This window comes from Antechinus flavipes, chromosome 2, assembly GCF_016432865.1.
Source record: "Antechinus flavipes isolate AdamAnt ecotype Samford, QLD, Australia chromosome 2, AdamAnt_v2, whole genome shotgun sequence".
Classification (NCBI taxonomy): domain Eukaryota; kingdom Metazoa; phylum Chordata; class Mammalia; order Dasyuromorphia; family Dasyuridae; genus Antechinus; species Antechinus flavipes.
The window spans coordinates 236,900,023-236,912,955 of NC_067399.1; the positions used below are offsets into that span (position 1 = coordinate 236,900,023).

Below are 12,933 nucleotides of genomic sequence, written 5' to 3' on the forward strand. Positions count from 1 at the left end.
GGAGGATCTGAGTTCAAATCTAGCCTCAGTCACTTAACACTTTCTGGCTGTGTGACTCTGGACAAGTCACTTAACCCCAATTGCCTCAGCAAAATAATAATAATAATAATAATAATTCACTTGCAACTTCTCTCTGCAGTGTATGTTGTGTGTTCAAGGTCTAGTGGAACAAGTAAAGCTTAAGCTCTGTTATTGCTTAAAAGGAAAGAGCAGATCCCATCCCCTCTAAATATCAGTTTGCCTCATCTGTAAAATGAATGCCTTGAACTAAAGTTCAAGATTGCTTCTGACTCTAACATTTGGACTATAAATTATGAAAATGGATACACAAAAACATCTTCTTTAACTTGCTTTTATAGCGTAGTTATTTTGAAATATATTTTGAAAAATATATTCAGTCAATGAAACAGAGAGCTTACTGAACCAGTAAAATTTTCTTCCTTCATTGAGATTAGTGTTTGTCTGCCTTGCTTTCCAGGACAAAATTAATGAAATAACCAATTTGGGATTTTTTTTAATTAAAACTTTACAGAATTGAATGTTTAAGGTCACAAAAATAAATATCCAATGAAAATAAAATCACAAAGTATATACAGTGAGATTAACTAAGATTTTCTAATGCTTATATTATGGAACTTTCCAAGGGTCACTGTTTCTTGGAGACATTTATCGATACACAGTAATCATAGGCATCATATTCCTCCAGGGGGGAATTTTTCAGTAGGAAAAATTTTCTATCATCTTTGTCTTTTTTCAAGACAAGAATTCACAACTTTGTAAGTTCAAAACCAATTCAACTAACAGCCTGGCGGACTGGAAATGTTTTGTGGCAGTTATGCTCCAGGGTTTCTGTCAATGATTTTTTTACCTATAATTTTAGCCTTGTATCCTTAATGGTATAACTGAATATGGCAAAAATATGCTTTATAAATAATCTATATACTTATTGCAGTCAAGATTCTATTCCAACATTTCAGCAGAAAATAAAGCAGTCATACATATTTGGAAATGATGTTCTGTTTTTCAATTTTAGATTGTTCTATCAAGATAGCAATTTCTACCATACCAATTATTCTAAGATATATATCCCATTTCCCTCGCTCTTTTGCTTATCAAGGGCAGGTTGACTGTCCTCTCTGGACTATGTTCTTCCTCCTCTGTTAGTAAATCAGACTTGAAAGACGTTAAGCTCAGCACCTAATGAAATTTGTCACCATCCTGGATTTTTACTGTACTCCCTTCTGGACTTAGAGTTTGAGGCTTTGGCTTTGCTGTAGCTGGGTCAGAGGTACCTTCACAGTCTCAAGCCAAGAGTGATTCTGGGAAAGGTCATTCAGGATCTTTACCAAAGGGTGTGGACCATCTCTCTCTGCTGGTCCCTGTTCCTGGTCAAAATCTCTTGAGCTTCCGTTTTTGTTTGTCACTGGCTATATTCCTTCAAGAAGCAGGAATATCCATTCCCAGACTCTTTCTCTAATGAATTTGTGCTACAACACCCAAATACCAACTGGCCATCAGTGCCAATACTTGATCTTCATATGACAGGGCAGTGGAAAAACAGATTCAGAATCTGGGCTCAGCTTGTGAGGTATTTAAAACACTGTAATTTCAATATCCGCATCTTGGCATAAAGTTTCTCTGACTTCAGAGCAAATTCTGTCCATCTTCTCAAAAGCCAAACGTCCCTTTTCACCTGTGTATATAAGATGATGTGTCACTGATAGAAATATTAGTTCTCTTATCCCCAGTCTTATTTTATTTTACACCAACCCTCTCCCCCCCAAAAAAAATTTTTTAACAGTGGGGACAAAACTACTTATTTATAAAAATGGCATGGGTTGGGATTAGGGGCAGGATTGCCTGATATTTTTAAACAAGTTAAGGGTCTTTAACCTCAGCACCACACACACAAAACTGGGATTAAGAAATTTGGGGGTCTTAATCCTTATATGTCTTTGATGAAGGGTGATGAACTCATTTTTTTAAGAGAGAATAAAATGTCTTTATCCTCATAACTGTTCTTCAAAACAGTTGCCTTAGTAAAAATAAAAGTTTGTTAGTCATAATAATAAATAATAGTCATCTTTATAACTACCCATTATATAATTGATATTTTTAAACAGTCAAATTGTAAGAAACTTGTGGGTGAGATTCCGCAAATAAAACAGGCAAATAGGTGTAGGACCTGTTTGTGGCTTCTTTTTCCCCAAAAGCTCTGTCCTCTTAACCAGAATGGTAAAGTTTTTAGACCTTCAGAAACATCTGTTTAATAGCTTAATTTTACCAAATGATAGTGTTGACTCCCGGGCAGCTGTCCTCACATCTTCCAAATCAGACTGACATAAACTTGCAATCTGATCAATGCTTTCCATTCCCTAAGTGAACAAAGAGAAACTTTTAAAATAATAAAATCAGTTATAAAAAATACACAGGCATCTGTAACTTGAGATGTGAGTTTGAATCTGTCCAGGAATTCATCTCAGAATTCTGAGGACTATTATTGTTCATTAAGAATTTCTATAACATTGCTCTTTAAAAGAATTGTGAGCAAACGGCTGTTAACAGGACTTGTTATAATGATCAAAAACTCACAGTATTTATTCTTTATTAGAGCCTTTGGATGTGTTCCTCAACTCAGCTGAAGAACACTGTATGCCATTTTATCTTCATAATAACCTTTTTTTAACCTGTGTGCCTTTGGCTATATTTCTGAATATAGGATGAAAACCACCATGAGGCAGGCAAATCTCATCTACCAGAACCCTAGGTTCCTCCCTGTCCTCTTAACTTGGTATATACTTAAGGCTATAAGATTCTTCATCTTTGTCATCTTCTGCCTTCTTAATCATCCCTAGATAATAACAGGATTTATAAGAATTATGAGAATCAAGTGAGGTCATAATAAAGTCCTCATCATTGTACCGGGCACATAGTAAGCACCACATAAATGTTTGGGATTATTTTTCCTGTACCAGGGAGGAACAATGAATATGGCATCAAAAGACCTTGGGGTAAAGCACTTCACCTCTAGGCCATTATTTCGTCTCTAAAATGAGAGTAATAATATGGGCTTCCTCATAGATCCCGGAGGATCAAAGGAGAGAACACATCCGAAGGTGTCTTGTACTATGCAAGCCATTTCTCTTTTGTTAGTAGAACAAGGAAGCAAATAACCGGGATCGTTTCCAGTGGAACTTTTTTCTTGTTAATGTATGCTTGAATTATTTTGACCTTGCCTAGTTTGCATTTTCTGTCAGCTCTGTGGGATTCTTGCCATCCTAGTGCCAGAACTCTTTAGTGTTTGCTCCCCCTGTTGGTTAACTCTGTGCTACTTCAGTTGTGCAATGTCTGAGTCATCCATCTCCTTCAATGTCTGACGGGATCTCAAAGAATTTCATATCCAGATTCCAGCCCAAATTTAGAAGGCTAAGTTCTATTGAAGTTTCAAAACAAATAAGGGAAGAACTTGAATTGAACCTCAGAGGGCTTCTTAAGGTTTGAATCGACCTTGATACCCCTCTTAAATAACTCTTTGAGATTCTTTGTTCCATCAAATATTTGTTAAACAACTATGTATCAGGCACTATGCTGGGCTTTGAAAATAAAATTCTTGTCCTGGAAAAGTATAATAACTCTATTAGATCTCATTTTATCTTCAGAATAACCTTGGAAGATAGATGCTGGTTAAGTTATTTTCCTGAATCCCACAGAAAATGTCTGAAGTTGGATTTGAACTCAAATCTTCCCAATTCAAGGTCCAGTTTTTTATCCACTGTGCTGTCTAGAGCCAGAGAAGGGTACATATACATAGATAGGTAGCTATAAAATAGATAAAATAGGAGAATGTATGGAGGAAAGCAGTAGCAGCTGAGGAGAATCAAGTCAGGAAAGAATAAGGTGGGGGAACTTGAGCTGAACTGTGAAGGAATCCAGGATTCCAAGAGGTTAAAGGTGAGGGGACATGGCAGCACAACATTACAAAAGCCAGGAAAGGTACAATGCTGTGTATAAAGAACAGTAAGAAGACCAGTTCTAATGGTATTGCTATAGGTTGTCATTGAGGATATTCCCCAAAATGGAACTTTTCCCCCAACTCCTGTCAACCCCCAATCAGTAAAGAAATTAGACTCACTTACTTTGAGATATTTTAGAGCCAGACATGAAGCTTGTTGAAGTTTTGCATCACTGTCTGAGAGAGTACTAGTGTAGTAAAGGAGTGCCTGAGGAAAAAAAAGGGGGAGTGCCTAGAACAAAGTGGAACTGCTGTTGGACTACCAAAAGAAAATTTGCTATTGTTTCACTGTCAAACATTTGATCTAGAACTTTACCCTTTGGGTGGAATAGATAAAAAAAAAAAAAAATTAGTTTATCCAAGCATTTATGGTAAGTCAATCTGGCTTCCCTTCCCCCCTCACCCAGAAACCGCGATCTATAATCTTTGAGCCAGAGACACACAACACATGTTCATTAATATATTCAGGGTTTCCTAGAAATTCTTGCCCCTGGGATGTCTTGCAGTGCTGAGTCAGAGTGTCTAGAAGAATCCAATTTCATTTTTATGATGGTGAAATTCTCTTTTAGCCCACTCAATACATCCAGAGAAATCAAGATTTTAGTTTCTGAATATGGTATATACAGACTTTCATAAAAGTCATTCACTCTGTAATATCTCTCAGCAAACTTCCTCAATAGCCATGCTACCTCTCAAAGCTTATAGGGAAGCCAGTGGTTAGGGTACAAAGAAACCTTTGCATCTGGAAGCTGATGATAGATCTTTTTGGTTAGAAATGTTTTAAATAGAAATAGTCTTCTAGCTATTTATCATCCCGCCCTAATTCCTGCTTCCTATTTATGGAGAAGCACCAGAGAGAGGGAGAATTAGCCCAGTGGAAACAAACTGCTCTCTGCAGAAAAAATAGGCTTGCATCCAGAGATACTTTTGCAGCAATCACTGACCTCCCCTTAACAATGGAAGGATCAGGAAGCTTAATCCATGTTTAGAAACCTAAACCTTCTGTAGCTTCCCATGACCTATCAAAGACATTTAATTCCCTGACTAGCATTCAAGACCTTCCACAATATGACTAACTCGAGTTTCACTGTTATTCATGCTCAGAATAAATTCACTTTCACCTACAAGGCCTAACTCTAAAGCCTTCCCTGTCACTAAGTGAAAGGATTACCTCCCCGCATCCAATTTCTCACAGCATTTTGTTTGGTGAGATCTCTTGCCTCTATCAAAATCTACAACTTGCATCACATTATTTGCATATATCATAGCTTCCTCCTACCCGACTAGATAGGAAAAAAGGTTTGTGTTGTTTATCTCTAATTACAAAGCACAATGCCTTCCATATAGTTAGCACTCAGTAGATATCTGAGATAAATTAAATGGAGGTAAACATAGCTTATAGAAAAAATGAGAACATCAAAAAATAGCTGCCTTTTCTATACATAGGAACCTAGGAACAGCCAGAGAGGGAGTAATTTTAAAAGCTAAACCTTAAATATAGATCTTGGTGGCCATCATTTGCCATCCGACCATTGGTCCTTGCACAAAGATTGAAATTTTTTTTGGCGCTACATTCAAATCCAAAGCATGAACTTGGACAAGTCACTTAATTTTTAAACTTTTTTTTCAATTAGCAAATATTTGTTTTGTCATCATCTCGTCTCCCCCAAGAAAAAGAAAAACAAAAATTTTATTATAACTATGCAGTCAAGTGGGAAAAAATTCCATTGGACAGGTCAATTAACTTCCCTCTATCTCAGTTTCCTAAAGATCCCAATTTCCTCTAAAGTGTATGACAACTGCCTGTTAGCGCCAATCTCATTATCTTCCTCATATAATACCTTTTCCCGAAAGCTCCTATTTCCAGCTGCATCCGAAAGACGAGCAATGGCCGCTTTGCGTACCCGGTGGTTCTCATCCAGCTGCAGCAGGGCCCACGTCTTTAAGGTCTGGGGTAGTGGCTGGAGTTGTCCCAATCTCTTTCCTTTCAGCTTTTTTATCTTCTTTAGCCGTCCTGCACACTGCAGGTCTTCAAGGAGTGTGACTGAGGGCAGAGAGGAAGGCAGGGAGTGAGAAGTAAATATATATCCGAGATTCCACGAAGTCAAGACAACAGGCACTTGCATATATTTTATTTATTTGCAGATTTGTTTTGCCTTCTAAGAATTAGGAACCTTTTCCAGAAATAATTCATTCTAGAAAGAACTTAAGTGTCATGCCGTACACTGTCCAGTTTGAAAAGCAGCAACAAATGTTGTCAGTGGTTATTTCAAAAGTCAACTGAACTGACTCAACCTTAAAGATGATGACCACCCACCTATCCCACTCAACCTATCCCAGCAACAGTAATTGAGCACTTAGACTAGACCTTGAAGAAGTGTACAAGATGTATTTGGATCTAAATTCCTCTCTGTTCTTCAGAGGCTCAATATGAGATGAGACAGTGTATGTAATGGAGAGTCAGGAAATATGGTTCAAACCCTTTACTTTATTACTCTCATTTTATGTCCTCTAAAAGGGTATGGAATAAGAAAAACTTTATTTTATAAATGTGAAGTGCTTCTCTAGTTGTTGAATTTGGTTCAGGGCCTAATTAGAGGTAATCTCTCAGAAAGAATGCTAGAGAGGACAGAAAAAAGGTTTGGGAATTTAGTGAAATAATCTTTGTATCCTAATTTTTAAGAAATGTGTCTGAACCCAACAAGCAAGGCTCTCCAAAGAAACTTCTCCAGTCTTGTGTTTCTTTAATAATGAAATGGATAGTAATCACTAGTCACCATCTAGTACCTTCTTTGGTGAGTTGGGCAAAGTGTTTCTCCAGATCGGTCACATTCTGCTTTTCTAAGTATCTCTGAAACTGGAACCAAGTGACGAGTTCTTCTGAGAGGCCCACAGAGATCAACCCACTGCAGCTGACCACCTGCTCCAGCAACCTGTGACACACTTGCCCAACAACAGCAGAAAACTAAAATCAACTTAGGTTCATAACACTTTCATATGGAAATCTAAGGAAATGCCCACCTTTCTAAACTCAAGTTCATCAAATGTTGGGAGTACTTCTCCCTCTGGTCTTCTCCACAGATTGAATATAAGCAGCCAAGAGGGGAGTTGGAGGGGTCAGGAGGTCCCCCTTCCTCGTGGGGGATAGTTCTGCCTAATTGGCTTCTTTTAAAGTCCCAAATCCCTTCTTATACCAGAAGCCCTTCCCAATCCCTCTTAATTCTAGTGCCTGCCTTCTCATTTATTTCTATTTATCCTATATTATAGCTTGCTTGTGCACATTTGATTGTTGTCTCCTCCATTAGACTGTGAGCTCCTTGAGGCTAAGCACTTACTATTGCTCCTTTTTGTATCCCCAACACTGAGTACAGTGCCTGGTACAGTAGGTACTTAATAAATGCTTATTGACTGATTAAAAAAGGAACCATAAAAAAGAATTGCTTCTCTTTCTCCCCTACTCCTACATGCCTTCCAAAATGACTTTTCTAGTTAAGCAGAGAAAGCTTATCTAAGTCATCATTCTCTGAAAACATTTTAAACAAAGATTAAAAAGAAAGAAGTGATAATCAGTCTTTGGTCTATAAGCTGCATGGCCACAAGTTTTGTTCCCTGGAATGACCTTGCTTATAAATAAAATGAATTTTTCAGCAGTGATGTGTTTAGATTAAATTCCACACTCTGAGATACAGGGAACTAATTCCATCCTGAAAGGTGGCGACACTTTGGCAAGAGCCTTGTACTTAAGTCAGAAAGTCCAGTTCTGCCATACTAGCTATGTGAACTAAGCAAATCATTTAATCTCCCTAGATCTCAAGTTGGAAATTCCTGCCCTGCCTGGCTCACAGAATTAGAGTAGGACACAAATGTGATAATACAGGCAAAAAGCACTTTGAAAACTAAAAAGTACAATTCAAATAATTGAAAAACCTGGAGGTATACCTGCCTTCATCTGGGGACTTCATTGCTATTCTGCCTCAATTAACTTTTTTCTTCTTCCTTCCTCTTCTCTTTTCTCTCTCTGTCTCTGCCTCCTTTCCCTTTTTTTTTTCTTCAAGGGAGTTGGGGGGTAAGTGACTTGCCAGGGTCATACTGCTGGTAAGTAGATGAGACTGTATTTGCACTCACTCTCACTCCAGGGCCAGTACTCTATTCAGTGCACCACCTGCTCTGCCTAGATTAATTCACCCTCGTTTCCAACTACTCTTCCTTCCTTTGGAATAACCCCAGCTGCTAAAGAACATGATGTCCTTCCAGAATTCAGCAGTCCACTTCTTTATTCCTATTCCTCTCGGCCCTACACTGTGAATGACCCCTCCGGATCTGCCGGCTCTTCCCGTGCCCTCTGGAATGCTAGTTCCATAATTAACAAACTTGATTTCACTAAGATGAATGTGTCCTTCCAAATTCCTGTACGCACTGAGACCCAACCCTTCCAAGCACTAGTTGCACTTAAATTCATACCTCTTGACTCACTAGTCATGGTGGGGAGCAATACGATATTTCTTGTTCTTTATTACAACTTACAGACCATATCAATCTCCTTAATACCCTTGAAAGCAAATTGCTTATGCTTATAGAGGGCTGAACAGAATTGGAGGAAACCATGTAATTGTTTTAAGTGGGGGTCCATCATAGATTTATAGTAGCTGATCCTAAATGAACCCTCGCAACAGCACTCAACTCTCCCACTTAATTGATTCCTATCCCATTCAACAGCAATTGTTGCAAACTTTTCCTTCTCAAATACCTATGACATTACCCTATCCCCAACCAAATTTCTCTGCTGATAACCTCATACCTCACATTTTTAGATCAACAATTCAAGCTGTTTCTCAAGATCTCCTCCTCCTTCCCTCATATTACTCTGCCCCAGAATGGGGGGGAGGGGGTTGGGAAGGGTAGGAAGACTACAGAGCTAGTGACTTAATTCTTAGTGGAAGGGGAAAATCTTGGGTGGGAGTGGGGTTGATAAATAAGAGCTGCTAGAATCTGGTTTAGGTGATAACTTTGGAATAGATGAACCTAAAAAAAGGGGAGGCTCTTCTGCTTACCGATCTCATCCTTTCCCCTTTCTCTAGCAGATTATTTCACCATTATTCCCATTTTCTTTCTAATCCTCCCTTTTTATCCACTGGATCCTTCCTTGCTGTCTACAAACATGACTAGACCTGCTCTGGATTTAAAAGATAACAAAAATATCCTCCAATATCATCCTTTCTCTCCTCTTTAAAGCTAAATTCCTTTAAAAAGCTGTCTGCAATTGGTGCCCATATTTCTTTCAATCCCTCCATCATCTGGCTTCTGAAATTCGACTGAAACTGCTCTCTCCAATGTTCTAATTGCCCACTCTGACTGCCTCTTCTCTACATCCTCCACCATCTGACATTACTGACCGTCCTTGTCCCTTTGGACACGTTCTTTTTCTATGGTTCTGCTCTCCTGCTTCTCCTCCCCCTTTCCCCCCTCCCTGGCTCACCACCCACTCATTTTCCCTTGTTCATACTTCATGTCACACAACTAATGGGGTGTTCCCCAATGCTTTGTCCATTTAGGCCGCTTCCCTTTTTTGCTCTATGCTATTTCCCTTAGAGAGCTTATCAGCCTCGGAGCACTTGGTAATCATCTCCATGCAGATGATTTCCAGGTCTGTATATCAACTTCTGACCATCTCAAATTCAACATTTCAAAAAGAACTCATCTTTCCTTTACCCCAAACTTCCCCTCTTGCTTATTTCCCATTACTGTTAAGAGTGCCATCATTCTCAGCCCTATAGACTTAAAAGTCTCAGCATCCTTGACTCCTCCCTCTCACTCCACATAGCCAATTTATTGCCAAATCTTATTTCTTTCTCTACAACAATTCTTGTAAACATCTCTTTTTCTCCACTAAAACGGTGATAACTATAGTTCGGGCTCATATCACCTCCTGCCTGGATTATTGCAGTAGCAATCCTTACAACTCTTCTGTATTTACTTTATATATTTTTGTTAATATACATTTTGTCATTAGAATGAAAGCTTCTTGAGGGCAGGGTCATTTTTTTGTTTATTTTTGGGTATCTTTAGTGTTTAGCATAGTATCTAGCGAGTAGTAAGTGCTTAATAAGTGCTTTGTTGATTGATTGAAATACAAAGAATTTTCAGTAAATCTACCTATCTCAAGTTGTCCTGGGTATTGCCCTTTAATTTTGTGCAGAAACATTTTTTTTAGTTGATTTTGGAATTTTTTTGCTGAGCAGAATAGGTTCCCTCCTGGCCCGGTACATTCACTCCACATCTTCAGATACCGCTTCTTCTTCTTTGCCTGAGGAATAACTGAAAACCCAGATTTAGAATCATTAATTGTCCAGAATTCTGGCATTACTGGAAAACACGCTCAGGAAAAGACGCCTGAAATCCAATCTCCCTCAGCCCTGCCCCTGCTATCCATAAGAGATCCCTTGGAGCTTTATTGATCCCTACAGAATTCCTTTCTGAGAGCATTCTCCAAGGACAGAACAGCCTCTGACCTTCTCTTCCTATCAATAACAATCTTATAGGTCTTTAGAATCTGGGAAAGAATAACAATTTTCAAAGATGGGTAAAAATAGGGCTTCTTTCTTTTACTCCATTTTATTCTCTAGTTCTTAAAAGATTCCAAGTTCTTTACAAGCCAATGGAGACAGCATGGTATAGTGAAAACTGTCCAGCACTCAGTCAGAAGTCACAATCTGAATGACCTTGAGGAAAATACTTATCTGAGGCTATGTATGTACCTCAGGGTGGCAAGGAAAGTGATTTGTAAATCTAAAAGCACTTTATAAAGACAAGTTAGTCTCTGAACTTCTCAGGTACTTCTTAGAACTTCTTAAATACTTTCACCTTCGGGCGAGAATTTTACTATTCAAACTGGGCACTTAAGTATGTGATTCTTTGGCTTTGGAAATTCTATGAAAATCTTCCTGAGGGAGAGATGATAGAGGGCAGATTGAGACATACATTATTTGTACATGGCCTATGGGAGAATCCATTCTGTTTGACTATACTATACATGGATGTTAACATAGTTGTTTTTCTTTCCCAAGGAGAAAAAGAGGAATGAGAAAAGGCAGAGTGAAAGAAATACAAATTTAATTTTAAAAAAATTTTAAAAGGAAATTCTATGGTTAGCAAGATCTTTTTAAAAATGCCTTATTTCTATTATAGCTGTAGCTCTTCTGTGGAACACATTAAAGATATCAAACGCAAACAACCAGCTGTCTGCTATACTCCCAAGTGCTACCCAAACCAGACTAAAATGTAATTGGGAAATACTGAATAAAATAAATAATAATGCAGTAGAACATAGACAAAGTTAACATGTGGTTTTCCAAATCAATATATGGCAGCAGGATTCAAAGGCACATTTTAGTGGCCCTGTTCCATTTGAGCTTGACACCACTGATCCCACCAGATCTCTGGGATGGGATTAAAGAGATTTTTCTTCTTATAACATATAAGGCCCAATGCTGACAATTACCATCACTCTCGAGCTATAAGGGCCAAAGTGGTGTCACTGAAAAAACAAAACGATAGCTTCCAGAGTCAGAAACCCCAACTCCATCATTTACCATGAGACGTTAGGCAAGTTCCATAAAAATAGTAGCTCCTATTTACACAGCGTTTTACTGTCTATAAAGTATTGTTACAAATGATCGGCTCCTAAGGCCACACGGACAGTAAATAGCTGAACTGTGCCTCGGGCCTGGGTCACGGGGACTGATGTTTTCACTGCTGTACCCCTGGATTTAAAAGATGAGCCCTTGGACGTCACCCACTGTTTCCCGTAGTTTGTGAGCAGGCTACATACGCTCATCAGCAGACGTAGCGTTCCTGACCTTCTCCACATCGAGAACAGACAGCTTCTCCAGAACCTCTTTCTGTTGTAGCACTTCTTCCAGAAGGCTTTCCTGGACCAGTCTTGACAAGTTGGGACACATCAGTTTCTAGAAAACAGTCCATGTTGCCTCAGGGTCAGAGCGAATAAAAACCCTTTTGAAATCATTCATAGCCATTCCAGAGACTGGACTTGCCCTGATTTTACTCCACAGGGTTAGGGGGGCTTGACTTTTTAATCACTGATAATAGTGCTAATAATAATAAATATCTAGTATTTATATAGCACAAAGCACCTTCCAAATGTTATCTCATTTTATCCTTGCATCAACCATGAAAGGCAGGTACTCTTACTATGAGCATTTTACACGAGGGAATGGAGGCAGCCAAAGGCTAAGTGACTTGCCCAGTTATGAAGCATCTTAGACACAATTTGGACTCGGGCGTTCTTCACTCCGGATCCAGTGCTCTAGCCACTGGGCCATCCAGCTGCCATTTTGGATATGAAATGTTCCATACAAACACAAGAAATATAACTTATATTGTCCTCAAAGGAATCTGGCATAAGGACTTTAGAGATCATCTAACTCACCCTTGTCTTTGTATAGATGAAGAAATGGGTCCAGAGAGGTGACTTGGCCCACACAGGTAGGGTAATATAGATGGACAATTCACTTCCCCAGTACCAAGCCAAACTTCTCCCCTTCCCCTGTGTATTGTAGAACCCGGATTGTGTCTTGCATGGTACATGTATCCCCAGCACCTCGCCCATTACACATAAATGCTTATGGCTGGGGATTTCTCCCATTCTACCCACTCAGTATTAATGGGAAGTTGCCCCGAACCCCATGCTTTCTTTACCTGTAAAAGAGCTCTGCACACTTGGAGATGAACCACCAAAAGCACATCTAATTCTTGAATTCCTGCTGTGAGCTCTTTGGCTGACGCCTTCACAGGCTGAGAAGTGCCATCATTACTGAATGGGATTGCGAGAAAGAAACTGGTTAACCATCCATCCCCTTCCCTGTATCACTTTGTATTATAGAACCCATCTCTGGGCCCCATGC

At 39.0% G+C, this 12,933-nt stretch overlaps 1 protein-coding gene and 1 long non-coding RNA gene across 6 annotated transcripts in view; both read right to left on the minus strand.

Annotated features, from left to right (window-relative positions):
* LOC127548918 (uncharacterized) overlaps positions 1–12,933 on the minus strand; it is a 444,700-nt gene that overhangs the window by 42,968 nt on the left and 388,799 nt on the right. The gene's annotated exons all lie outside the window — the stretch shown is intronic.
* RIPOR3 (RIPOR family member 3) overlaps positions 495–12,933 on the minus strand; it is a 108,418-nt gene continuing 95,979 nt past the window's right edge. For 4 of the 5 annotated variants that reach the window (XM_051976587.1, XM_051976583.1, XM_051976585.1 and 1 more), the window contains 6 exons: positions 12,728–12,842; positions 11,841–11,976; positions 10,166–10,327; positions 6,800–6,955; positions 5,854–6,056; positions 2,291–4,220 (listed from right to left, as the gene is read on the minus strand). In XM_051976587.1, the coding sequence (XP_051832547.1) occupies positions 3,690–4,220; positions 5,854–6,056; positions 6,800–6,955; positions 10,166–10,327; positions 11,841–11,976; positions 12,728–12,842 (1,303 nt within the window). In that variant the 3' untranslated portion in view covers positions 2,291–3,689. Of the gene's footprint in view, positions 1,694–2,284; positions 4,221–5,853; positions 6,057–6,799; positions 6,956–10,165; positions 10,328–11,840; positions 11,977–12,727; positions 12,843–12,933 lie in introns of those variants that run through there. The other variant, XM_051976588.1, reaches the window with a different exon arrangement.